This window comes from Python bivittatus, unplaced genomic scaffold (genome assembly GCF_059951505.1).
Source record: "Python bivittatus isolate LINGU-HERP-01145 unplaced genomic scaffold, Pbiv_v1 ctg000340_np1212, whole genome shotgun sequence".
In the NCBI taxonomy this organism is placed as follows: domain Eukaryota; kingdom Metazoa; phylum Chordata; class Lepidosauria; order Squamata; family Pythonidae; genus Python; species Python bivittatus.
In genome coordinates this window covers 5,960,081-5,985,909 of record NW_028277056.1, presented here as the reverse complement: position 1 = coordinate 5,985,909, position 25,829 = coordinate 5,960,081, and the positions used below count along the sequence as shown (strand labels likewise).

Below are 25,829 nucleotides of genomic sequence, written 5' to 3'. Positions count from 1 at the left end.
ATTCCCCAGCCAGCATGTCCACCCGTCTTCAAGTTGACAAGGTTGAGAAACCCTGCATTAGATTAATTTATGGGAACTGGGTTTATTGGTAGCAAGAGCTAAAGGATCTTGTGATTCCTTTATATCTCCATTATATCTCCATTGGCCTCAGTGGGAAGAAAACAGTGCTTTAATGTCCTGTTTTGTGGCCTCCCCTGAGCAGGTGCACCCACTGGATAGAGGTCAAAAAAATCAAAATATTGGCCACAACTCGGACAGGGACTTTAATCATGCAGTTATGGCCACCATCTTCACTTGTTTGACCTCCACTACATCTCCTACAAAGGAAGGTGTTTGCCATGGAGAAAAGCAGGATACTGCAACATAATAGTCATCTTGATTTAAGTCTGGTCTAACGTGGTCTAACTGTTTTGAGGAAGAAGGAAATACGAGAGTGTTGTGTAGGCCCTCATCCATGAATAAGCCATGGCATTCAGTTCTAGTTTACATTAGCTTAAAAGTCCATGTTTACCAACTGTATAGCCAGCCTTTTAGGTCGGGGTGCCAAAGTGAAGACCACGCTGTGATGTAATCCTGTAGATTTGCATCTCCCATTTTGGTGGAATGAATTCTCATCCAATAATCTGCTGAATTAGGAAGCAGGCTCTGGATCTGTGGCCGGAGTCCTGGTTTGTTTCCAGTATAATTTCCCAAGCAGGCCAAAATTGTCTCTTTTTTAACCATATTGGTTTGCTGTCTACACATAAGCAGAATATTATTTCAGGATGTTAGGGCCATCATTACTCTTCTAGGAAAAATATTATTATTAAGAACAACAATAGGAATAATAAGAATAATACTGGAGAAAATCACAAAATACAAGGATAGTACCAAAGTTATAGGCACCTTGGGTGCAGTCCCAAAACATCTGGAGCACCACTTGAAGACCATCACCATCAGTCCATTGCAAAAGGCAGCTTGACTAGGAACAGCTGCATCCTGCGACGATACTTTTAACACCATCAAACATCTGCCTATCCCAGGTCCTTGGGAGGAACTCGATAGGGGGATAAACATGCCAAATCCAGCCTAAACATCTGGCTGACTGTGTGACCGACCATAATAATTCATATGCCGCCCAACTCCCAGCAATTCTGGAACGTTTAACATATCTGAATTTGAAGAATTTTCAGTGGAAATTAGCTGTATGTTTGATTTTATTACAGTCACATAACAATTGCTACTGGAGACAAAGCAACCACAATTAGAGAGGATCATGGTGTTGGGACTTTCTTCCACACAGAATATTCTTAGAATATGTATACAGGAAAATCTTCCAATTCCCACTTCTCCTTTTCAAATCCATCCTTCTTGCTCGTTACTCAGATTCCAATCCTAGATGTGTGATCATCCAAATCAGAGATGCAATGGGTTAGAAAGCTCCGGAAGCATTCATTTCATAAAGATAGCATTTTTTAACAAAAGACAAGTTGTTTTCTTCAAATCTGGAGTGAGCCAGTAATAGAAATCCTCTGTGGGTTGACGGGCTGCCAAAATATGACAATTTATTCTGAAAAATGGGTAGTTTAGAGCTCTGTACTAGTCTAATCTACTAAATTTTCCTTTCTGATGGGCCCCTCTATGAAGTACAGTCAAGCCATCTGACTGAGTGTGGCTGCATCTTCTGAACTGCCAAGAATTTGAAGTCTCCCATCTCACGGCCAATCTTGAGTAATCTGTCTTCTTTCCTTTTTTGCTTACAAATATGAATTTTGTGCTTTTCCTTATCCTTTAGACATACTGGAGTCTAGACTCTAAATTGGGGGGTGGGGGAACCCACCCAAAATTCTTTCAAAGGTCCTGACCCTTCCAGTTGGGTGGTCTTCCTGAGCCAATGCAGAAAGGCAGGGAGGGGAAAAGCAATGGAAAATACAAAAAGATTGAAAGGAGCGTGGGAAGGGTGCCCAAGTTAGAGAAGCAGTGCTCTCTGATCGTTCCTCAACAACATTATAAATAAGAGCAAAGCGCCGGCAGGAAGAGAGCTTTAACTCACAATCTCTCCCTCCTTCTGAAGTTGCCAATTGCAGTCAAGAAAAAGAACAGTTCAGTCACACTACTGTGAGTGAAAACCTCTGGCCCCATGTGTAGAGACACACACACACACAGCCTCTGCCTTCCTCTCTTCTCTCTCTCTCTCTCTCTCTCTGACCTAAAGTCAGCCTTGTAAGTTCTCTTCATTTGCTGAATCTCTTCCTTGCATCAGTGAACTTGGCCTCCCTGTTTTGAGAGGTTAATTAATAGCATCAAAATGCTCAGTCAAAAGATGCTCGTTCCAGAGAAAGTAGAAAGCAAATGAGAATGTCCTAGATATTAAGAATGTCTGCTATAAATGAATCATGTGGCCAATATTAGTTATTTATTTTGGAATGGATGCATCACTTTTTCACCCCCTGGATCAAGGGTATGCATCTTGGGGGCATACTGTTGTTATTGCTGTTGTTATGGTTGGTCACACCGTCAGCCAGATGTTTAGACTGGATTTGGCATTTTTATCCACCTATTGAGTCCTTCCCAAGGACCTGGGATAGGCAGATGTTGTTTGACCATGTTAAAGGTATTGTCACAGGATATAAGCTGTAACACCATCAAACAAGAACATCTGCCTATCCCAGGTCCTTGGGGAAAACGTCATAGGTGGATGGTGATATTATTATATTATTATTATTATTATTATTATTATTATTATTATTATTATTATTCACCAGTAGTTTGAACTGGCTGTAGCTCAAATAGGCAATGAGTAAAGAGCTCTGCAATGTAACAAAGAATGGGCATGGTGTGGAAGGTCCAGAAAATCATTTATTAATTTATCGGTTGTTTTAGAAAATGTGTATTGCCGCCCATCTTAAATACATAACTCCAGGCAGTGAATAGTACACACCAAAGCAATATAAAAAGGCCATAACCAATTAAAATAATACTATACAAAAAAGAAAATAGCCAAGGCACTACATAACAATTTCATAAAAACACAAACGTATCTTGAACTCCCCTGTTATGCAGAGTGCAGCTATAAACACAGTTCGTGCCAAAAATACACACCAGCGTTAGAGAGATTGAAAGAATGTAATGTCCTTATCTTGTTCTCCAAAGAAATCCAGCCAGAAAATATAAAATATCTGGTTGTTTATTGAGAAAAATGCAAATCTACATAAAATAGAAGTTTCATGCAAAAACATAGAAAAAATCACTTCTTCTCATATATGTGGCATCCAAGACTTATCCACTACACAAGTTTAACAGAGTCTCTAGCCAAAAACTCTCAGAGAAGAGGTACACTACTTAGTTATGAGTTACTACTACATAACCCATCAAACTGATTACATGATGGCTAAAATTCTACTGAGCAGCTGGGCATGTAATCCTCCCGTTTTATTGCCACCCCTTGAGTAACTAGCATACAGACGCCAATAGGTGGCAGTAAATAGCAGTATACATGCACAATTACAATAACAATTTGCAGCTGGGCCTGATTTGTTAGCGGTAACAATATGTTTGAAGATAGCGAGATGCATTTCTTCCCATGAGAAACTCCTAACACTAACATCCCGGCCCTAACACTTGGGGGAAAACCCAAATTTTAACAGCCTTCTGGAAGGCCAAGAAGGTCAGGGCCATCCAAATCTCAGGGGGGAGGCCGTTCCATAGGGCAGGCGCTGTGACAGAGAAAACACACCTTCTTGGTACCATAAGATGACACTTTTTAGTAGAGAGGACCTGAAGCGTGCCCATCCTGTCAGATCTGGTGGAAGAATAGAAACTCTCGGAGAAAGATGGTCCTGCTAGTTACTGTGTAGGGCTTTAAAGGTGATAACCAGCATCTTGAATTGCACCTGGAAGAATACTGGAAGCCAATGCAGCTTATGCAGCAGTTGTGTTGCACGCTGATGCATTCTGTCCCAGTTGAAGCTTCCAAGTGTTCTTCAAGGGCAGCCCCATGTTGAGTGCATGGCAGTAATCCAACTGAAATGGCTAAGGTGGGAGTGACAGTGAGCAGAACTTCCTGCTCCAGGAACTAGCACAACTGACACATAAAACAAGGAGGGCAAATACACATCCGACAAGATCTGTGCAAAGGCTCCCCTGGCCACAGTTACCACCTGCTCTTTAAGTAGGAGCCATGAGCTTAGAAGGACCTCCACATTGTACACTAACTCTGCCTGGGGGAATCTCAAAAGTTAAAGAAGAAAGATCCCTGGATCCAGGGGATCCAAAAATCCAGAGCCACTCAGGTCTTGCCAGGTTAAGCTGCAGACCTTCACAGCTTCCTATTTCACTCTTCTAATCATCTAGCAGGGGATAAAGAGGGACCCTTCCCAGGGAACCACCCAAGCATGCTCCCATGGAGCCTCAGCTTTCTCCATCAAAAATGTCTGGATCCTATGAATATTCATCAAATGAAAATTGTGACCCTCACTGTATAATTTGCTCAGTATTCACATAAATATCTGGCATCACCAATATGGGATCTCTGGTCAGGCATAATTTGGAGCAGTCTTTGCTTCTTTGTTCTGGTATTGGCCCTTGCTGGTTAGGTTCACACAAACACACTGCAGCAACCCAGAACACCAGAAAAAGGAAACAGACCACCTGTATAACATCTTCCAACAAAATGGATACCCAAGCAACCTAATCAAAAAGTGTCTGACCACTCAACCCACTACACCACAACCAACACAAACTATGAAAAGGATAACACTACCATACATCAAGAACATCTACTATACATCAAAACATCTCAGAAACAACCAACAGACTATCACAATCACACGGCATCACCATAGTACGCAAACCAAATAAAGTCCTCCAAAATATCTTAAGTAAACCAAAAGACCCAGCAGTCCTAGAAAAAACAGGAGTCATCTATAATATACAGTGTAACAGCCATTATGTAGGACAGACAGGCAAAAGACTAGCAGAGCGCATCCATGAACACCAACTAGCAGTCAGAAGACATGATGAAAACTCCTTAATCTCACAACGTATGGACAGACTCAACCACAGTTTCAACTGGGAAACTCTGAGCATCCTAGACCAAGCTAAATCCAAAAACATTAGGGAATTCCTGGAAGCTTGGCATGCAGACAAATCAGCCATCAATAGGCACATAGAGATAAACCATATTTACACACCATTCAAAAGGAACAATAAAAAAGCTAAGAAGGAAACAAAAAGACCAGAACATATCTTCTCCAGCAACCAACACCCAGATAAGCAGGGATTAATATCAGGCAAACAAGCAGAAAATAATACCCTAATCAAGGAACTACCAAGGAGAAAACCATACCCCCACCCATACTGGCAGGGCAAAGCTACTGCATTTAAACAGGGAGCAAACACCACCCTCCCTGGCGCTGATGATGTTACTAGTTGGATAACAAACCACCAAGCTCAGAGAACACCAAGGACTCCACAGTTCAACCCTTCTCTTTTTTTCCATTAGGTTCACAAAGGCTGCTAAACCTTAAACCTGGGTTAACAAAAACCTCATTGCTACATTTACAGAACATGCTATGCCCTAAAACAACCCGTACCAGGACTTAACATAAGAACCAGGTCCAGCTGACATGCTAAAACAATGACCAAGTTCCCACCTCATGCAGAACCCCAACTACCTAGCCCCATGTTAGCTTACTATAGCACAACTCCAATTCTGGGAGCTGAAGTCCATACATCCTAAAGTTGCTGAGGTGGAGAAGCCCTGGTGTAGCGTGTGGTGTGAATTCAGAACCCTCCGTGCTCCTTCACCCATATTCTCATCTTCGAGACAAAGCCATCCCAAATGTTGCTTTAGTCCATATCTCTAGAGACAAGTTTGATGAGATGGCCATTCACTTCTGGATTTATGAAAAGTGAAGACCTCACTTCCTGTACCAACCTCAGAGGCTTTACGATAGACAGACAGGCAAGATTTTACAGCAAGCCTATTCTGTCTGCTGCTGTCAGTTCCTATGCCATGAACAGAAATGGCGTTATGTGAAGCTCCTCCTCACGGACAGGAAAGCAAATTTGAGTGGCGGATCCTGGTAGGTGGGAATCTTCCTCCTTCCTTCTACATTATGTCATAAAATGCACTGTTATGCATCCTGTTGGGCCTGTAACGGTGATAGGTGGCTAGCAAGAAGAACAGAAACAGGAAAAATACGGGCTGCCACCATGATGAGAAGTTGCTTTATCTGTGCAAATGAGCGGAAAATATTCTGCTTTTGACAGCACCCTGATTTTTCACACCGCCCAGAGCATAAATTAAGATTCCTTTTCCCCTTCTTTGAATGTATGCTGCTTTTGCCTTGGATCCCCTCTCCTGCTTTCCTGTGATATCAGCTTGGCCTTCTGTTGCTGCTGCTGCTGCTGCTGCTGCTGCTGCTGCTACTGTTGTTTTGTCCTTCCTCCCACCCCATTCCTCTTTCAGTGCCCATAGCCTCCTAGCCATTGCCTTTACTTCACTCTCACTGTCTCGTACTAAACTGTACTGCACTTTATTCAATCCTACTTTACATGTTCTGTCTTTTATTTTCCAAGCTCACTATCTGGATAAGGTAGTGAAAGGTATGGTGCCCTTCCTTCCTCTTCTTTTCCTGTCTTTGTGTGTTTCAATCCAGCCCAAATGCTCCCCCTTCTCCACTGCCCCGCACAAATGTCAGCTTAGGTGGCCTCCTATCTCCATGATCTCAGTATTGTCACCTAAAGCCTAGCATGACTTAATTTTTCAGGGATTTAGGCTGAGAAAGCCTATTTCAACTCCATCCTTCTGTAAATGCAACTGTCTTTCACTAATGTCCTATCAGTGTCTCCTCTGTCTTCATTCCGTCACTCATTACAACTTAGACAGGTGATGTGGGGGAGAGGGGGGAGTCCCTACAAGAATGTTTCAATTTTTTTTTATTGTACAACTCAAGAGAAGACAAGGTGAGTATGATGATATGAAGTCTCCTTGTTTCCAAAATGAAATGAATAATCTTAACCACAGCCTCTATTTTTCAGGTTGAAAATATTTCAGGGTGAAACTCTAGAGAAGTTGGCTAGTAAATCCTGGATGCCTAAAAGATACTTTGTACATCAGATTTTTCCCAGTTTATAATTAAAAACAAAAACTTGCCTGGTTACCTGTAGCTTGCTCAGCAGCCTTTCCAGCTTGAATACCCTTCTGTGTCTAAAGAAATACCCAGAATTTTCCAGCCAGCATGGCCATGATGAACATTCAAGGAATAGAATCCACACCTTTCAGGAAGATCCAGTTGGGGAAAACTAGGTGGTGTGAGTCTCTTGATAGCTCAACAGACACCTGCTTGTTCTTAGATGATTCTCTACTCTCCAAAATAGAATCAAATAGAAATCTGTAGAAGATGATTTTGGGCTCAAGCACCAACAGCAGCCTTCACAGAATCATAGAAGGGGCCACTAAGGTCATTGAGTGCAACTCCCTGTTCAACGCAGGAATCCAAATTAAAGCATGCCAGAGATATTGCTATCTAACTTCCACCTGAATACGTTTAATGAAAGGTACATCATCACCTCTCTTGTTAGTTATCCCAACTTGATGTCCTCCAGAGGTAGCTAGACTTGCTAGAGTGGCAGATGATAGCCCAAACCACCAGGTAATGGAAAACAGGCTTAGAAGGTGTTTGATCGATGTAAGGAATTATATGATGTTCACCTCCGTGCCACAGCAACAGCATGCCCCTTGCCCTACAGACTTAAAATACTTGGATCTAGGATTTCCACCCAAGTTGTATGCAGGAAATTGGAGTGGACGATTTATCTGAATTCTCCCAAGGAAGGAAAAATGCATGGACAGTTTTCAAGGGCAGGACTCATCCTTAGTTGTGATGATAATGAGAAGAAAAACGTAGGACGAGCTCCCTCATGAGGTTCTTCCTTGTAAAGTCGTCCCTTGAGATTTAACAAAAGCAGGAAAAGCCAGAGACACTGAAGACCATTGGAGACAAGACAGGACAATGTAAGACAGGACACTTCCACAAACTCCTTGGCCACCTGTTATAAACATATTCCTCCTATAAGAATTTTATCTTTTGCTTTGGATGATGAATTTGTCTTCTGCCCAACACTAGTTCTCACTCTTAAAAGCAGAGAAGAATGAGAATCAAAGGAAATTTGTCCCCTTTTCTCATTTGTTTCAGAAATATAGGACAAAGCTTGCCCTGATCCCCTGAAATCAACATAAGAGAACTGCAGTATTAGATTAAAAGTCCCTCTGTTTCAAAATGTTTTCCCACCTTGTCCTCCTGGATGTTTCTTGGAAGCCCACAAGGAGGGCTTTAGTTTTATGGATCTGCTGTAGCTCTGCTTCCTTACAACTGGTGTAAAAGTAGTAAACCTTCATGATGACAGGAAATCGGTGATTAAAAACCTCACCTTCTGTGAATTGGTCTGCAGCATTCTAAGTTGACACTGTGCTGTAATTTGTGGCAGGAAATCCCACAAGTTAGCCATGTGCTGTCTGAAAGTACTTGACCTTTTCTCTACCCCAAATCTTCCATAATTAAGCATTCCATAATTCTAGTAAGTATTCCATAATTCTAGTGTGACCTCTTTATCGACTTTCTCTATGCCATAAGTAATTTTAACCTTGCTTCTGCCACTTAAAAACTCTCAGACTCTGAAACTCTTTCATCTACCCTGTCCCAAACACTGTTTTACTAGCCCTTTCCTATCGCTCATGCACAAACACACAATAATTGCCCCCAAACACCACATTTGAGAAACTAGTAGACAAACCAGCATAGATCCCTTCTCACATTCCAGATAAATCCATCATACTTAGGTGAGATTCAGACCCCAGTCCTTTTAAGCTCAGGGGTGTTTCCTGTTTTTAAAACCACACACTTTCACAAAACCTCCCCCCAAAAGTAAAAAAAAAGCCATTAAAAATTGTCAATCTTCCTCTTTCCAGACTCCCCTGGGGTGTAGTGGCTACCACACTGGGTTGAGGCTAACTCTGTTACTTGCATTTTAATTCATTTAAATTAATTGTAATTTAATTTATGAAAGTATAGCTGTAATGGGGAAACATAAAAAGAAACTGGGAACAATTGCCTCTGCTGTTTCTAAACATGCAGCTAATTACAGGCATTATACAGAAAACCCCTTAGGCATTAATGCTGTCTTAGTTTGCCTGATGAGAGGACAATAAATTTAACTGAGTTGGACACATGCATCCTTTTGAAACTGTAGTGATACAGCTAGGCATGATTGTGAAGGCCAGGGCAGGGAGGCAGGAAAAGTGTTCTTTTTCTACCAAAACCCATTCCATTAGTCAATACTTGGCTTGATCAAGCTTGCAGTTGGAGAGGAGTGGAAAATGACCAGAAAATGAAGCAGAATAAGGTTCCCATATCACTTAACCAGGTTTCCCCCAACCTGATGTCACTGAGATGCATTGAGGCTGATTGCCAGGGCAGGCTGGGAATTTGGGAAGATGCCATCCCAAAACGTCTACAAGTTAACCTCTCGAGAAGGATGTCTGTCAGCTTCAGACCTGAGCGCACAGTTCTGTGCATATCAGCCTAAGTACCCCTGGGAGCTGCGAGGTTGATTTCTGAATAAGCATGTTTAGGATCATGCTGTTTGTTGATGAATCAGATTGCAATACTTTCTTTAATGGATTAAATTAAAAGGAAGTTCTCTCTTGATTCATCATCTCAGAAGTTGATAGGTCCTGGCTGACCTCTTCGGGGTTCTCAAGTTGAGTTAAGTCAAGCATGGCGAGCACTTGAATGGAAGATCACTACAATGCCAGGACTGTAGACTAGACTGGGAAAATGCAAAAAAAAAAAAAATGGGACAAAGCCACAGTAGTGGCAAACTAATTCCATAATGCTGCCAAGTAAATTGCATAGGTGGGTCTGTTAATTCACCTGGTTTGAACTCAGAGCAATGGGGGGAAAAGTAATTGCCCATCCCAGCAGACAGGCAAACCCCAGTGTAGACAACATACCCATCCCATAGATTTTCTCCCTCCTAGTAGGTCAGAGTTATGTAGTTCAGTGAGACCAGACATGGGCACATCAGAACAATGTCAACCTATCCCAAGGTGTTTGTTTTCCACAATAACAGAAGAAAGCTGACGTGCCAGAAATGCTCAGCTACTCAGTTGGGCATTGTGGAGAAGCACAGAGATGACCTTGGAGAAGGTATGTGGAGATGGTTAACAAAAGATGAATTAAGCCCAGAAAGGCAAGAAGGTGTTAGAAAGAAACTCAGGGTTGCCCCACCTTGACCCTCTTTGGTATAAGAAGAAGGGAGGGGAAAACACTGTCAGGTTTTCAGGATTCTGTTACATCAATAAATTGGAGTTTGAATATTTCTTGTGTGTGTTTCCTGATCTGGCGTATCTAGAAGGACTAACATCAGTCTGACAATATTTTCCCTTCTCTCTGTCTTACACCAACAAGAATCCAAGCAGAATCACTTTAAGTTTCTTTCTTATGCTTTTTTCCCTTCCTGGGCTTAATTCATGTTTTGCTAACAATTCCTGCATACCATCTCCAAGGTCATCTCTGTGCTTCCTACAGCCCGTCTAAACCCTAAGGCCACATCTGGCCTCCAAACCACATTCCTGCCCCCATTTCCCCTCCAACCTTAATTACTGAAAATCAGGAACATAATCTTCCTTCAGTCTGAGGATGAAACACATGAAAAACATCATGTACGCCCCCAAATTCACCAAACGTAATTGAAAAGCAAAAAAACTCAAACCAAGAAAAACAGAAATCCTATCTCCAGCTAGTATACGACTTGTTTCCTCCACCCCAATATGCCTCATTACCCCATCGGAATATTATGTACAGCTACCAAGAGCCATCCCTCCCTGCTTTATTTCCTGATGAAAATGTAATTTTCAATTTTTTCTAGACTTTTCCCACCTTCTACACTCCAGGCACATTAATCCAAAGGACAGGAGTTTATTGCCCCAAGGTCACACCCACAATCTTAGCCCACCTATGGTAAGCTTCTTTTAAGCTAACGTGTCCACATTTCCCCACATGGGGATGAAGAGTGTAGTCCTCTAGTTTTGTTTTTTTTTACTTGTACCCCTTTCTGTGCCTCTTAACGACATCTGGGAAGGTCAAACAGGACAACAAACAGCCAAGAAGAGCAACCAAACAAACCCCAAGCTGCTGTTGCAAGCTGATTAGTCTTTGAAGAACAGGAAGCCTTGCAACAAAAGAGAATGCTTTTAACCAAGTCTTCCTACTTCAGAAGAATTGGCAGTTCAGTGGGAGCTAGCTTGTTTTCTGTTAATTGCCCTGGGTGATTCAAATGCTTCTGAATTGCTTTATATTATGGGGTGGGGAGTCTCCCCCCTGTCTCCTTGGACTGCTTTTGTCTCCATTTATGGTGGCAGAGTGGTAGCAGTTTTGACAAAGGATAGACAGATCATTGGCAGACACTGAGGTGGTAATAATATGGCATACATTGGCTGTGGTTTCCATCTTACATCTCAGTATGGGAAAATAGGGATAACAGATGAAAAGAGAGAGAGGAAGGGGTCAGAGAGAGGGGGTAAAAAGTCCTCTCTCCTGGTCTGTTTCTTTGGGATTCGGAGATACAGGGTCACAAAGATCTCTCTGCTCTGCCTATCCTTGCATTTTCATCATCATCATCTGCTGTTGCTCCTGATTTCTATAAAGCAAACCAAGAAAAACAAGAAAGAACAGTGTTTGGATTTTGGAGGATCACCAGGAGCAGAAAAAGAGTAGCCTATAAACTTTGGAGCAGGTTAGTGTGACTGTACTGGCAATAAACATTTTCATTCATGCTACGCCATGGAAAAATCAGCACTAGGTGTAACTTCCAACTTGCATAATTCTTCCCGAGTTACGTGGAGAATGCCTGTTCGAAGCAGCGACAGCTCCCTTGTTTAGGCTGTCTTAATTATTAACATCTTTCTGCTGAAATCCCCAAATCAGCTATTCTGATCTCAGTCAGCGTAATTGGTTGCATTCTACTTTAATCCAAACCACAAGAGTCAGAATCTTAAAGGCCTATCTTCACCAGAGATTTGTATGAGTTTAATAAGCATTCTGTCTCCTGTGAGAAGCGTGGGAACTGTAGCTGGTTGAGATGATCCATTGAACGTGAATGCCCCATATTCAGCACCCTCACCAAACTACAATACCCAGGGAACTTTGGGGCAAAGTCTCTTGAAGACAAGGAATCTAACTACAGGAAAAATGGCTTCCGGCCCATTCACATTACCCTCCATGCAGGCTTAGAATGTTTCCATGAATCTTTGTTCAAACTGGCTACCCAGAATAGACGGTATGGTAATATGGCCCCTATACTGTATAGAAGGGTTCCTCAACCTCAGCAACTTTAAGATGGGTGGATGTCAACTCCCAGAATTCCCCAGCCAGCCATGGGGAATTCTGGGAGTTGAAGTCCACCCATCTTAAAGTTGCTGAGGTTGAGGAACCCTGCTGTATAGCAAGAATATTGTACTTTAGGCTCATTGGGTCAGAGTTTCATTGCTCACTCTGATCAATTGATCAGAAAACTAAGGAAATGTTTACTAATTTTTTAAAAAATCATCCTCTTTATCTGTTAAAGGTGAGCTGAATGAACAAGTGTAAGATCCATTACACAATTGCTTTACTGCACTGTCTCCCTTAGTTTTCTGGCTTCATACTTGGTTCTTAGGAAGAAGGTGATTTTATTAGCTATACTTTAATTGACACTATAACTAGTATCAATTCCTGATCATCCTGATTTAATATATCAGTTTTATGCCATTTGGACTTTCTGTGCTGATAACAAAAGTTTGGAATTTGTCAGTGCCTTAACTTTCTTCCCATGTTACAGATGTGTTGTTGCTTCGACTTAGAGCAGATGAGGGGGTGGTTCTGAAACTGGGGTGTACTTTAAGCCTGGTCCCCAAAATTTCCTCATTGAGGAAATAAATAACACTGAAGACCCACCTCTTTCTTTGAAATTTCTATCAGGTGCTGAAGAGGCAGGTCACTTGGTGCTGATCCATCTTAAATGAAAAGCATGTATCTTTTAGCAGTTCAAGAAGCTTTGGTGGAAACTTCAGAGAAAGTTTGGGTACATGCATGGTTCTTTATCTGGTGACATAGCAGTGAAGGAATGAGTTTTACCAATCCCCCACAGATAGCTGACTTTTGTGTTAGAGGATCCTCTTTAATGGATGCCACATTTTAAAGGCTTAAAAATAATTTGGAAAGGAACACATGCTGATTTAAGTCAATCAAGAAGAAACTTTGTTTAACTCCAAACAAAGAATTGTTTGGAGAATTCAAAGAAACAAACATCTTGTCTCTGATACCTCTCACCACGGTGTGGTCTAACCACCATAAAAATTAACAAGTAAAAACTAACTGTTAAAATTACATGGAAGCCATAAAGTCAATACCCAACATGATATGTTAACCCTCTCAGTAAAACTCACACTTCTACAGCTATAAAATCCTGAATGTACAACCCAATACCCTTGCCCTCTAACTATGCTAGTGAGATTTGCAATAAAATAGGCCTACCATCTAACTTTACTCACTTGCTACTCTCAACATCCCCTCGCAACAGCTTCTACCAAACCATTTGCTTCGTAAAAAGACATTTTCATTTTAAATGAAAGCAAAGATGTGTGGGGAGAGAATCACATAATTGGGAGCCAGGTCTTGAAATCCATGCAAATGGGATGGAACAACTTGTGAAAGTTCATGCACCTGAAGGAGATCAAAGCTGGGGAAGGCTGTGGAATAGCAACACCAGATGTATTATTGAGAATTATTACACCAGATGTATTATTGAGAATAGTGTCAAAATGAGTGACAGGTTGGAACCAGAACTGCTTATGGCAAGATGGCCCAGCTTGAGTCAATTAGAGTTGGGTATAAACAGCCTTTCAAAACTTTCACTGGAGAAAGTAAATGGTTTTAGTGGATTTCTGGAGGAGGAGAACATAACTTCCCATCTCCTTATAGGAATTATAGTTTCTCTGCTCAGCACTGATAAGTATTGTGTTCTGCAGATCACACTTGCATTTCCCCGCCCCCTCGACAATTTATGCCCACCTGAAGACAGAACCAAAGAAAACGCAATTGTCTTTTTTTTTTTAACTGGGGAGAGGACAATGAAAGAAAGAAATTCCCCCTTCTACTCATATTCCGTATTTAGGGATTCAACCCTAATCTCTAAATCAGATCTCAATTGGAAATGCTTCTATTGAAAGAGCCTTTCGAGGGATATAGGAGGGTTATGACTGGGATAATTAAAGAGCTTTAATTGCTCAGATCATTAGCAACAGATTATTCCAGCTAGTAGTCTTGAAAAACTACAAGGTAATCACTTGCTAATCTGAATAAATAGCCTTGGCAGGCTAGGGGGAAAGGCCACTGTATATATGTAATAATCAAATTTGTTTGCTTATGTCACCACAGTGACCCTGAAATGTAATTTTGTTCATTCTTCTTTCCTCAATGTCAACCATGTATGAAAAGGCAATAAGAACTCTGGCATTTCCTGCATCTTGTGTGACATACAGCCATGCACATAAGTCTGCTGAAGGCACAGAATCAAGGACTCCTCTTTCTGCTATACCATTTCTCCAGATGCCAGAGGAAGGGTTCAGAGCAAGCCCTCCTGGATTTAAGCCAACTTTCAGGGTGGTGGTGACAGTGTTCTCTTTATGTCCAAACAACGTAAGATTGGGATTAAGTTAAACTCCAGTATGTTGGAACAAGCCGCAGTCAAATTGTGATTTTTGATTTTGACTTGTTCCCACCAATTTCAGTAGGAATAAATGTGATTTGAAATGGCAAAGAATAAATAAGGTGGTATTTTTAAATAGATCCCAACATTCCTTATTCCTGATGATGAGAAAAAGAATCCTTATGTTCTACAGACAACCAACATTCAGATTGCTTTTTTTAAAAGACTGAAACCTTGAATACTACAAAATCTAAAGTTCTCTTCAAGCCAAGCTGACAACTTACATGGACTCATCCACGCAATTCACTTGCCAACAATATAGTAGTAGCTTTCTGTTGCTTTCTTCCAGCATAGATTTTCAATTTCTCAGCCTAACTGAGGTCTCCCATCTTAGTACCAACCTTGTCTGATGCTGCTTAGCTTTCTACATCAGCCAAGGTCAGGGAGATGCTGCCACATGTTGAGACACCACATCACTGGCGTCTGTAGGATGAGGTCAAGGATGGTGGTTGGGGCATTGCAGTCAAAGCCCTGCTCCTTTTGTACCTGCATCAACATTGTACACACGTACAAAAGGGCAGCCCCTGTGGATGCTGCTAAGTCACATAAAAACAGAAGGATGAAGTGGTTTGCCATGTCAGATGGAATTGTGATCAGCAATGATAATTATGATCATTGAAAATCACATTATGCCAGAAGATCATGCTGGTTCAGTTTTGTTCCCGTTTGTCAAAGAAGAGTGAGAAATCAGCTTGTGGCCCAAGTGGGAAGACCACTTTGCCATCATCCTTTCTGTCTTTTTTTAAGGTCCCTGTGCACACCACTGCAATAGCTTTGCACTTCTGCCCTCCATCTTCATCCTGTTCTGACATGAACAAGTAAATGTTTGACCAATACCTGTCTTTATAGTTATTTGTCAATCACCATCCATTATCACCATGTTGTTCCTTTGGAAATGAAAATAAATGGGAGAATGCTATGATTTCCTTTGTCGGATGGCTTAATGTTAGTCATGGCTATAATTTGCCGTAAGAACCTACCGCAATATTGCTAAGCTTATTTTACTTTATCCTGCTAAGAATGTGTGAAAAATTAGGAATCAACTGCGTTGGCACTTTACCAAATTTATCAAAGAGTGATTATTATTTTAAGATGCTCTGTTTCTCGTTTTCGGTTAGCTTTTTGGAAAAGCATCCTTTCCATTTATGAAGTTCTTAATCAAAATAACACTTGCTGATTCTATGTAAAATAAATAATTAAAGGGGTGCTTCGACTGTGTGCAGTTGGCTTAGAAAAACAGTTACGAAAACAAATGCCTTAAGAGGAAGTTATGCACAATAAAAGAAGAAAAATATTGAAATATTTGTATCAATGGATATACTGTATGTATCATCTACATCTTTGGGAACTAAGAAAAATTGTAGCAGACAATTCAGTTGACAGGACCCCCCAAAAAATTATTTATTGTATAGTGTGAAAATAATTTGCAGTGTTCCATACAAAAATGAGAAAAGGTTTCTTTTAAAAAGAGACAGTCTTGATGACCAAGAAACGTTGCAATATTACTGCATGCCAAGCCATTCAGTTTCATATCCATGGGAAAAAATCAACTTGGGCTATTGTAGTAATATTTCCCAAGGAGCAGAATTGCCCAAAAGGACAAGTCATCATCAACTCCTTGATTGTACGTAAGATGTGGATTACCTGTCTTGCTCTCAAATGTTAATTGTTGAACATCATCTTCTCCAACCAAACTTCTCTTTTCTTTCACTCTTCCAGAGGGATGCCCCGGCTTGTGTAATGGCAACGGTAGGTGCACCCTGGATATGAATGGGTGGCACTGTGTCTGTCAGCTGGGCTGGAGAGGGACAGGCTGTGACACTTCCATGGAGACAGCATGTGGAGATGGAAAAGACAATGATGGAGGTAAGACCCCAGGTAACAGGGTTTACTGATCATGGGTCTTCATTTTGCATGGGTAGAAATGAACACAAGGTGCAAACAAGTTCCAGGTTTGAAACAAAACAGTCCCACTTGGGATGTCCTGTCTGAACATTTCAAAGTTGGGTTATAACAGAAGCAAACTCAAAATACTTTGGATGTTTTGTCATCAAGGTAAGATTCCTGCAGGCTGCTGTGAAGTTTTTGTGGTTTTCTTTCTGAATAAAGTCTCCTGTATTCAGTCAGGGTTGGAGGTCAGTTGGGTAGAGCCAGGTAAGGGGAGTGGGGCAATGTCTTGTGATGTGAACTAGGATTTTTTTGTGCTTGTACAGCTGATGGAAATAGATAAGGCTTTGCTCAGCCATCTTCAGGCTGGAACCATGTCCTACCCAGCTCCTCTGGATGACTGGGGTTCGTGGTTGTCTGGATTCAGGTGATTCAGGAGGACAAAGTGTCACCAGCCTTGAAGGAGTCTATTGATGCCTCTTATCTTGAAGAGGTCATCTCTCTAGCCATACTTGGAAAATTCTGCACAGTCCCTGGCCTCCCTTTTGAGGGGAAGACAGTTAAAAGTGTGGTCAAGAATCAAGTATGGAGGCTCCTGGAAGAAACAGATTATCTGGATCGTTTTCAATTAGGATTCAGGCTGGGATATGGGATGGAAGTAGCATTGGTCTCTTTGATGGAGGATCTTCATTGGAATCTGGATGGGAGAAGTGCACCTCTCCTGATTATATTAGACCTCTCAGCAGCATTTAGTACCATTGACCATGGCATCTTAGTTGACCTTAATACCCTGCAAGCGTTGGAGGTTGGAAGCGTTTTTTGATGATGGATCCACTCCAGTACTTCCAGTTGTAAAGTATACTGCTGTATCTCTCTTTGTGTCTGCCCTGCTCCACACTCCACTTTATTTTTTATTCCTTTAATTGGAAAAAAAAAATCTGAGAAATTAGCATGTCGCAAAACAAAGCGTTACCTCAAGTATCATCTTTTATGAGTAACATGCAGATGGAAAATAAAACTGGGGGATGCACTTAGCCCACTGCTCTTTTTTAAGTGTCTCTAAACTTGCCCCAAATTGAAGATTATAAACAGCTTCTTAGCTGTTCTTTCCTAATTGGCCTTGCCTATCGTGGCAGCCATTTTGTGATAGTGCCCTGGAGATCTTCTCCGAATTGTCCCTCATACCAAAACCCCTTGGAGGAATGTTATGGGGGAGTGTTTTTGCCAGTTGGAGAAATATGATTGGCACAGAAGTGGTACATCTGTACCTTTTTCTTTAATGCTGTTTACTGAGTAATGTCAAACAGGGACGGGGGGGTCAGAATAATCAAGATGGCAGTCATGATGCAAACAAAAGGGGGAGGGCCCTTGGTTGTGCAGTTACTGCCACCATCTTGACCTCCCATCCCCATAGACACCTCTGAACTGTCAATTAAGCTCTTTGTGTTGCCAGTTATCCACAGTTTACCTTATTGCAAAGAAATCTCTAATATCAGTTAGATGAAAAATAAAGAGATGCCCCATTACAAGACCGACAGGGAGTGTATAGTTTGAGTCCATAAACTGGAGTGCCTTCCCCATTGCTCAACCCTGCAAGCATTGTGTGTACTATCGCATCGCAAGACCGGTATTGTTCCCGGAGAAAGAAAACAAGATAAATCCAAGTCTGAGCTTATCTACTTCAGAGGGTTGAAAAGTTGTGCCTTTTTTTTTTTTTAAATGTACAGATGATTGAATGCTTAGGATAGTGTTGTACATCTGGTGTGGTCCAAATTACTTCCTTTGGGAAAAGATTTAGAGGGGGGAAAAAAGAGCCAGCAGAAATAGCCCACTGCCCCCCCTAATAAAATCCCCCATGGCTACGAAACAACAGAGTGCTTTCTTCCCTCTCGTGAAATTAAATATCCCCATCTTTAGTTCTATTTACAGCCGGCTCAAGGCCATAATTCTGCTCCAGATGTGTCAGATATATGGGTTTAGGGCTATAATCTGTACTTCTGTGAATAGAGGGGAAATGACCACATTTAGCATGATTTTTCTGGAGGGTCAGGCCCAAAAAGGAAACGGTTGTTGTGGAAAGGGTATTGTTCAAAGCGGTCATTGTTCCTTGTCAATCTCCTACGTGTGTCTGGACAAATTTGAGACACGTCCAGACAGAAACTTTTCAGGCAGCTAATTTGCACTTTAGATTGAAAGCAGAGCTGAAAGGAGGGGAAGTAAATTTATGAGTCACCCTCGGCACCCTTCGTTGGATAAATATGCATTGTAATATACAAACCTAAACCTCTTCTTAAAAGGTTAGATTTAACTTCTCCAAGTTTATTTTTCAATAGTTCTTTGTGTAGTATAATCTACAAAGATTTGCTCTGTTGACTGTCGATGATTGCCCCATTAGGTAAGGATTTGAAATATCAAAAATAAAATTGTTCAAGTAGAACTTCCCAATCAGTTTGGGCATAAAAGTCTTCTGCAGAAAATCTGCCTCCCTCCCTTGTGACGGCTTCAACCATTTTAGAGCTGGTTTCTGGTACCCAATATGGTTTAGGGCAGTATTTCTCAATCTTGGCAACTTTGAGAGGTGTGGACTTCAACTCTCAGAATTCCCCAGCCAGCATGGAGTACATTGGTCTAGGGCAGTGTTTCTCAATCTTGGCAACTTGAAGATATGTGGACTTCAATTCCCAGAATTCCCAGAATTTAAAGCCACAGTTATTCTTGGTTCATTGCTAAGAGCACCGGACTGAACTCTAATGAGCGTCGGTAGGGTCTCCAAATGGGCTGGAGAAACAGGACTTCTCCTGGAGCCCAGAAGAAAGCATAAATCTCAGGCCAGAGGTGAAAACCAAGAGGATCTGCTATGGTGGGAAATTCAGGCACTCATCAGCAGTCCATCTCATCTTCCTTGCAGTTACTTAGAGGAACTGAGCAATGAGGAACCACAGAGAGATAGAGATTTACTGATGGAACCAAAATAATACTCACAAAATTCTTCTCCTAAACCAGTGTTTCTCAACCTTGGCAGCTTGAAGATGTGTGGACTTCAACTCCCAGAATTCCCCAGCCAGCCATACTGGCTAGGGAATTCTGGGAGTTGAAGTCCACACATCTTCAGCCTGCCAAGATTGAGGAACACTGGTCTAGGGACATTTACCAAGTGACGAAATGCAAAACCATTCTTGCAATTAAGGACACAAGACTACAGGTTTCCGGTAAATAAGCTCTGTTGTACTCAAAGTCTATAGATGTGTCAATTGTGTCCTATTACAAGAAAATAAAACCTGCTAGCTCTTGATGTCAGGATTTGGAACATTCTTCCTATAGACTTCAGACAGCTTGAAGGAGGATTGATTGATTGATTGATTGATTGATTGATTGATTGATTGATTGATTGAATGCATCCATTAAACTTCATATAACCTTGATTCCTGTGGCCTCTCAGTAATGTTTTATTAAAGTATAAAATCCAAAATAAGACCTCAGATACTAAAAAAAACCCTGACTATTAAAAACTGTTAAAATTATCCAGTTGAAACTATAGGCAGCAGTGTCTGCAGTGGGAGAGGAGGTCAAAAAATCAATATGCTGGCCCTGATTGAAGTTGCGATTCTTTTTTTATAAGTGTGTTACATGTGCCACCTTGACTATAACCATTGCAATCAAAACAGATAGGGCTTTGAATAATTGCAGCTGCCATCTTGACTTTTTTGACACCCCTCCCACTGAGGTTTAATTAAGCATAAATATCTCTAATGCAAGTATTCTCTATGCAGGAATGTAATTCTTCCCCCTTCTCCCATTAAACATTACTGTGGTGGACTACTGGGAATTCAAGTTTGGCATCTTTGTACCGAGAGCCAGTTTGGTGTAATGGTTAAGGGACCAGACTAGAAACTGGGAGACCATGAGTTCTAGTCCTGCCTTAGACATGAAGCCAGCTGGGTGACCTTCGTCAGTCCCTCTCTCTCAGCCTAGGAAGAAGGCGGCAATGGCGAATCACTTCCAAAATTTTGCCAAGAAAACTTCAGGGACTAGTCCGGGCAGTCGCCAGGAGTCAAGACTGACTCAAAGGCACTAAATAAATGAATAAATCTGTACCAGGTGATATTCCCAGGCCACAGTCCTAACTATTCTGAATGCCAGATCCTTCACCCCACTCAGGCTCTTCAACTGGTCTTTACTTCTTTGGTCCACAGATGGGTTGGTGGACTGCATGGACCCCGACTGCTGCTTTCAATCTCTGTGCCGGACCAACACGCTGTGCTTGGGCTCTCCAGATCCGCTAGATATCATACAGGAGACTCAGGTTCCCATGTCCCAGCAGAAGCTCTACTCTTTCTATGATCGGATCAAGTTTCTAGTTGGCAAGGACAGCACTCATGTTATTCCTGGAGAGAACCCATTCAGTGGAGGGTAAGTTTCCTTCCTTCCCTCCTTCCTCCCTCCCTCCCTCCCTCCCTTCTTTCCTATTCCTGTGGAACAAAAGACAAAAGGACATATAACATGAAAGCAATGTATTAAGAGATGATTGTATATATTAATTTCTGACTAATATTAAGGTGGAAAAGAGTTGATTCTAGAGACTCTTGCAGGGCTAAATGATGAGGGACATGCACTGTGCAAGCCTACACAGTGATTTTTTTGATTTTCCCATCATCACTGTGGTCTTTACGCTGTATGGTTGAGCAGAGACTTTGCCAACCTGGTGCCCCTCCAGAATTCCTCAGCCTGCCTGGTCATTTTGTTGCTGAATTTCAGTAGCTTGATTTGGGGCTGTTTGGGGAGGAGGAGGGGAGAGGTTTCAAGAGTGGAAATGTGAGTGATTGGATTCCCAGAGTCATCTTGCTTCCATTCTCACCTAAAAACTGTGTTATAAATTGGAAAAAAAATCAGTCCCCCCACGTCTTGGGGATTTCACCACCTTGTCTATGACATCATCTGTGCACTTCAGGTGGTCCAGGAGCAACTAGAAGCCTCCAACCCGGGAAAGTTGCCCACCCCTACCTCATGCTTGGTCCATGTTGTGGTTCCCCAAGCGAAATATCCCAATGATACTTTAAATAAAATAATGGGAAAGGCTTGCATGAGAACAAGCCAGGTGGGAACTACTATATAATATTGTATTTGGTGATCTATGGATGAAGCTGGCCACATAAACAACAGACTGAATTTAAAATTTGGGAGTATTCTATATGGACAGCTCCAGACTCCATATGGTTGATCCAACTGTAGCATTCTTGCCTATGGCTAAAAAACAAATATTGTAGAGGGGGGATCTTAATGGCAGACATTTTTCTAGATACCTGAGTGTTCAAAACAGAGCTGAGTGCTGACTTCAGTGAGATTTCCACCATTGTTTCAATTGTTTTGGAACTAAATTTGGGCAAACTTCCTGTTAAGGGTCTGAATTTAGGGGCAAAAAAAGTGGGGATGGGGAGTGGATGATTTCTTGGAATTTCCCCAGGAAAAGGAGGAATTCTCTTGACAATCTCACAAGGGTCGGATTCCCCCAAGTGATAGCAAGAGCACCAAGTTAAAAGGGGAGAGCTTCCTTCTTATGTTTTCCCTTAGATTTCAACAACCACCCTACCCCAGGGAGAATAGCCAGCTTTTTAAGGACTTTCAGAGTCTCATCAAAGTAGGAGCCATACGGATCTCTGGGGGGATGCTGATCCAGAGGGTTGGTGCTGCCACAGAGAGAAAGGGCTTCCTAGGTCCCAATAAATGGCATTGTTTAATCAAAGGGATCTGGAGGGCACCCACACTGCCCAATCTTACTGGATGGGCAGGAACTGTTGGAGATAGATGGTCCTCATAAAGCCAGGAAGGGCTTTATAGGTACTAACCAGCACCTTGAATTGTACCCAGGAGTGAAGTTGCAACCACTGCAGCTCGCAAAGCAGCGGTAGCACGTTGGCATACTGTGGCATGCCCATCAGTGCCCATGATGTTGTATTCCGGGCCAGCTGTAGCTTCCAAGTGGTCTTCGAGGGCAGCCCCCTCTAGAGCACATTGTAACTAAATAAACTCAAGAATACCATCTTTGACTGCAAGCATTGCTCTGAGCTTCTCCCCAAAAAATTAAAACAGAAAACAAGTTCTGTCTTATCCAAGAAAGAAATCTCAGATGATTTGGGGGAGGAAAATTATTCCCTGTGGCATTTCTGTCTGCTGTGTTTGGGATTGTAGGTACATGAATTTGCAAATGTACAGCATGCAGCTACTTTTGCTGTACGCCAATTACTTCGGGTTCATAATAAGCTTTTTTCCCTTGAAAATCAAAGATTTGTAAGGAGTTTGTAGCCTGCACGTTATGATTTTATTAATGATTTCTCTCCCTGAAGAGGCTGTTCTATACCAGCCACGTATCTAGGAGACCTCCTATCCCTTATGCTCAGCACAATTTAATATTATTATCCTGGAGTCAAATTCCAATTGAGTTCTCTGATTCCTGTGATTTAGGTAGCCAAAATGGCAAGAGCCACACATGAGAGAAAGAGATCAGTAAACTCAGAGTTACCCTGGATTTGCAGATGTACAAAAAGGTGCAAAAGGAAAAAAATATATAGGGGTGGGTATGGATTGATTAAGCAAGGACAGCGAAGGTGAACATACAGAGGCACTGATTTGTTCCCACTCTCCTAAAAGCCCAAAATAACAGAGAGAAGGAGAAAGAGAAGCTGCACAGGACGGCTGGGGAATTCTGGGAGTTGAAGTCCACACATCTTAAAGGTGCTGAGGTTGAGAAACACCGCCATAGAGAATTACATGACCAGTCTTAAGAAAGCTGCAACGATTCCACCAGCCTTCATTCCAGAGTGAAAGATCTCTCAAGGGCTCCTAGCATCTGGAGGCAGCCGTTGTATGGCTTTTCCTAATGTTGTTGGACAACAACTCCCCTAATCCCTAGCCACCAGATTCTTCATTCTCTATGCTGCCTGAGATAAGGAGACTTACAACAATTGGCTTAAAGCACCTACCTTTCTTCTTAAATTACCATGTGGACAAGGTCCCTGCAGTGTTGCTTCCTTGAACCCTCATTCTTGTTGGGGTTGTGAAATGTTAGTACAAAACCCATGAGGAGGCGAGAGGATTCATTCCTACCTCGTGGAGAGCCATGAGGAGAAGAAGGAAGATGAGGGAACAGGAAAAAGGCGGGCTCCAAGCCCCTCCCACACAAAGCAGCAAAGCTAGGCCGCAGCGAAGCCACACCTCCCTTTGTGCTCGTGTCAGACAGGCTTGGTTGAAACCCCATATTTCCCAACAGTTCTCACATCAAGTTACTGAAGGTGGGAAGGGGCTTCAAAGAAAATTGTGGGCTCCACCAAAGATTTGGAAGACTTAGTGCTGCGCTAAATATATGAAAATGTCATTTTGTAATTCACAGCCACTTGGCAATCTTTATTTTGGGTGTACTTTTCAGCTAGGTATGAAGAAAACCACCAGTTCAAAAGACAGAATATCAGAATGCCAAAGAGTCAAATCCTTATTCGATATAGTTATAAAATATAGCAGCCTAATAAAAGTCACCAAATCCGCAAAACCAGTTAGACTTAGAATCCCATACCCTACCAAAATTGTCAACAAAATAGAAAGAATATAAAGTTGGTTTATTTGATCAAGGTTAAAGTAGATATGTTGTTATCTCGGTAATCCTTAATGAACTTTTGCTGACATCAGGACTGAAATGACGAGGCTTTAAGGATTTGTTTATAGATAAGAGATGGGACATGGGAAAAATAGATAATTTGTTGTATTTTAAGAGAAGGTGATAAGTTGCTAAAATTGTTTATACTTGTGATGAAGGGAGATGTCATTTCTTTATTTCTTTTCTTTTTCTTTACTATATTCTTATTTTTTCTTTCTTTTCTATTTTTTTTCCTTTTCTGCACTTCCTATTTTTCTTTTTATTTATTTTTTTAGTTTGTATTTATCTTTTTAATTGTAATTTTTAATAAAATTACTATGAAAAAAACAAAATTGTCAATAAAACAATCACATAAGGTAAAAATTCATAAAACAATACCATTTAAATATCTGCTAGTTACCTGCCTAAGGATTATATTTTTACAATGTTGCCAAGACCGAGATCAGTTTTTCCCACAGTACCCCAATCTGAAATAAATATGTTTTTAAATCCTTCTTAAATGTGCTAAAATCAGTATTAGGGAGCTCATTCCATAGCTTAGGAGCCAACCTAGAAAACCCTTAGCCATAGAATCTTAAAATACAAGCATTGAAGGGTTTCATGGAAATCATCCAGTCCAACCCAAGGCCAGCAAAGGGATCCACCATAAAGAGACTAAGTGCTTCTGAGGATGCACGAATCACCCAAAGAGGACTATCGAAGACATCAAAGAAAAAAAATAAGATAGAAGGTTGTATTAGTGGAGCTGAAAGTTCAAAACCAAGAGCTTATATTGGGGCCTTGCCAATGAAAGACCCTGCAGTTCATTAGTGTGTGGAAAAAACAAGGAATATCCAGACAGTAGGAATAGTGGGGGGGTTTCTGAACTTGGATCAAGGAAGTACGGTCTGAAGAGGGAAGAGCTGCCAATATGACATTCTATGGAAGCGAAAGTGGACTTTGAAGAAGCAGGATATGAAGAATATAGACACTTTTGAACTTAGGTGTTGGTGAAGACTCCTGAGAAGACCATGGACAGCCAAGAAAACAAACTGATGGATCATCAAACAAATCAACCCAGAGTTTTCACTCAAGGCCCAAATGACCAAGCTTAAATTATCCTACTTTGGACACATTGTGAGAAGACCTATCTCTCTGGAGAAAGCTTTAATGCTGTCAGCCCTTCAATGTAGACCAGACTAGGACACCAGAGTTATGAATGCTAATACTACTTTTATTAGAAGGTTACTGTAACAGAATCTTGCAAGTCTGAATGAACTTTCCCCCTCCCTCCTTTAACTTCATGAGAACTAGGGAGAGTCATGCCTGAGATCCCTTCTTAAATTACATTTCTACCTCACACTCAGATTTTGTTTATCTGGCCATTGCCTTGGTTGTGGCTCTTCCTCCTGTTCCTCAAGGTTATTCCTACTGCACATTATAAATGCTGGGAAAGGTGGAAGGAAAGAAAAGAAGAGAACGACCTGCAGCAAGGTGGATAGATTTGCCTTAACAATGAATGCTC

The 25,829-nt window shown here is 41.5% G+C and overlaps 1 protein-coding gene across 1 annotated transcript in view; it reads left to right on the top strand.

The window, feature by feature from the left end:
• The window catches only part of TENM4 (teneurin transmembrane protein 4), a 200,853-nt gene that overhangs the window by 103,284 nt on the left and 71,740 nt on the right, over positions 1–25,829 (top strand). The window contains exons 11-12 of the mRNA XM_088140888.1: positions 16,513–16,659; positions 20,874–21,090. Of these exons, the coding sequence (XP_087997014.1) occupies positions 16,513–16,659; positions 20,874–21,090 (364 nt within the window). The remainder of the gene's footprint in view (positions 1–16,512; positions 16,660–20,873; positions 21,091–25,829) is intronic.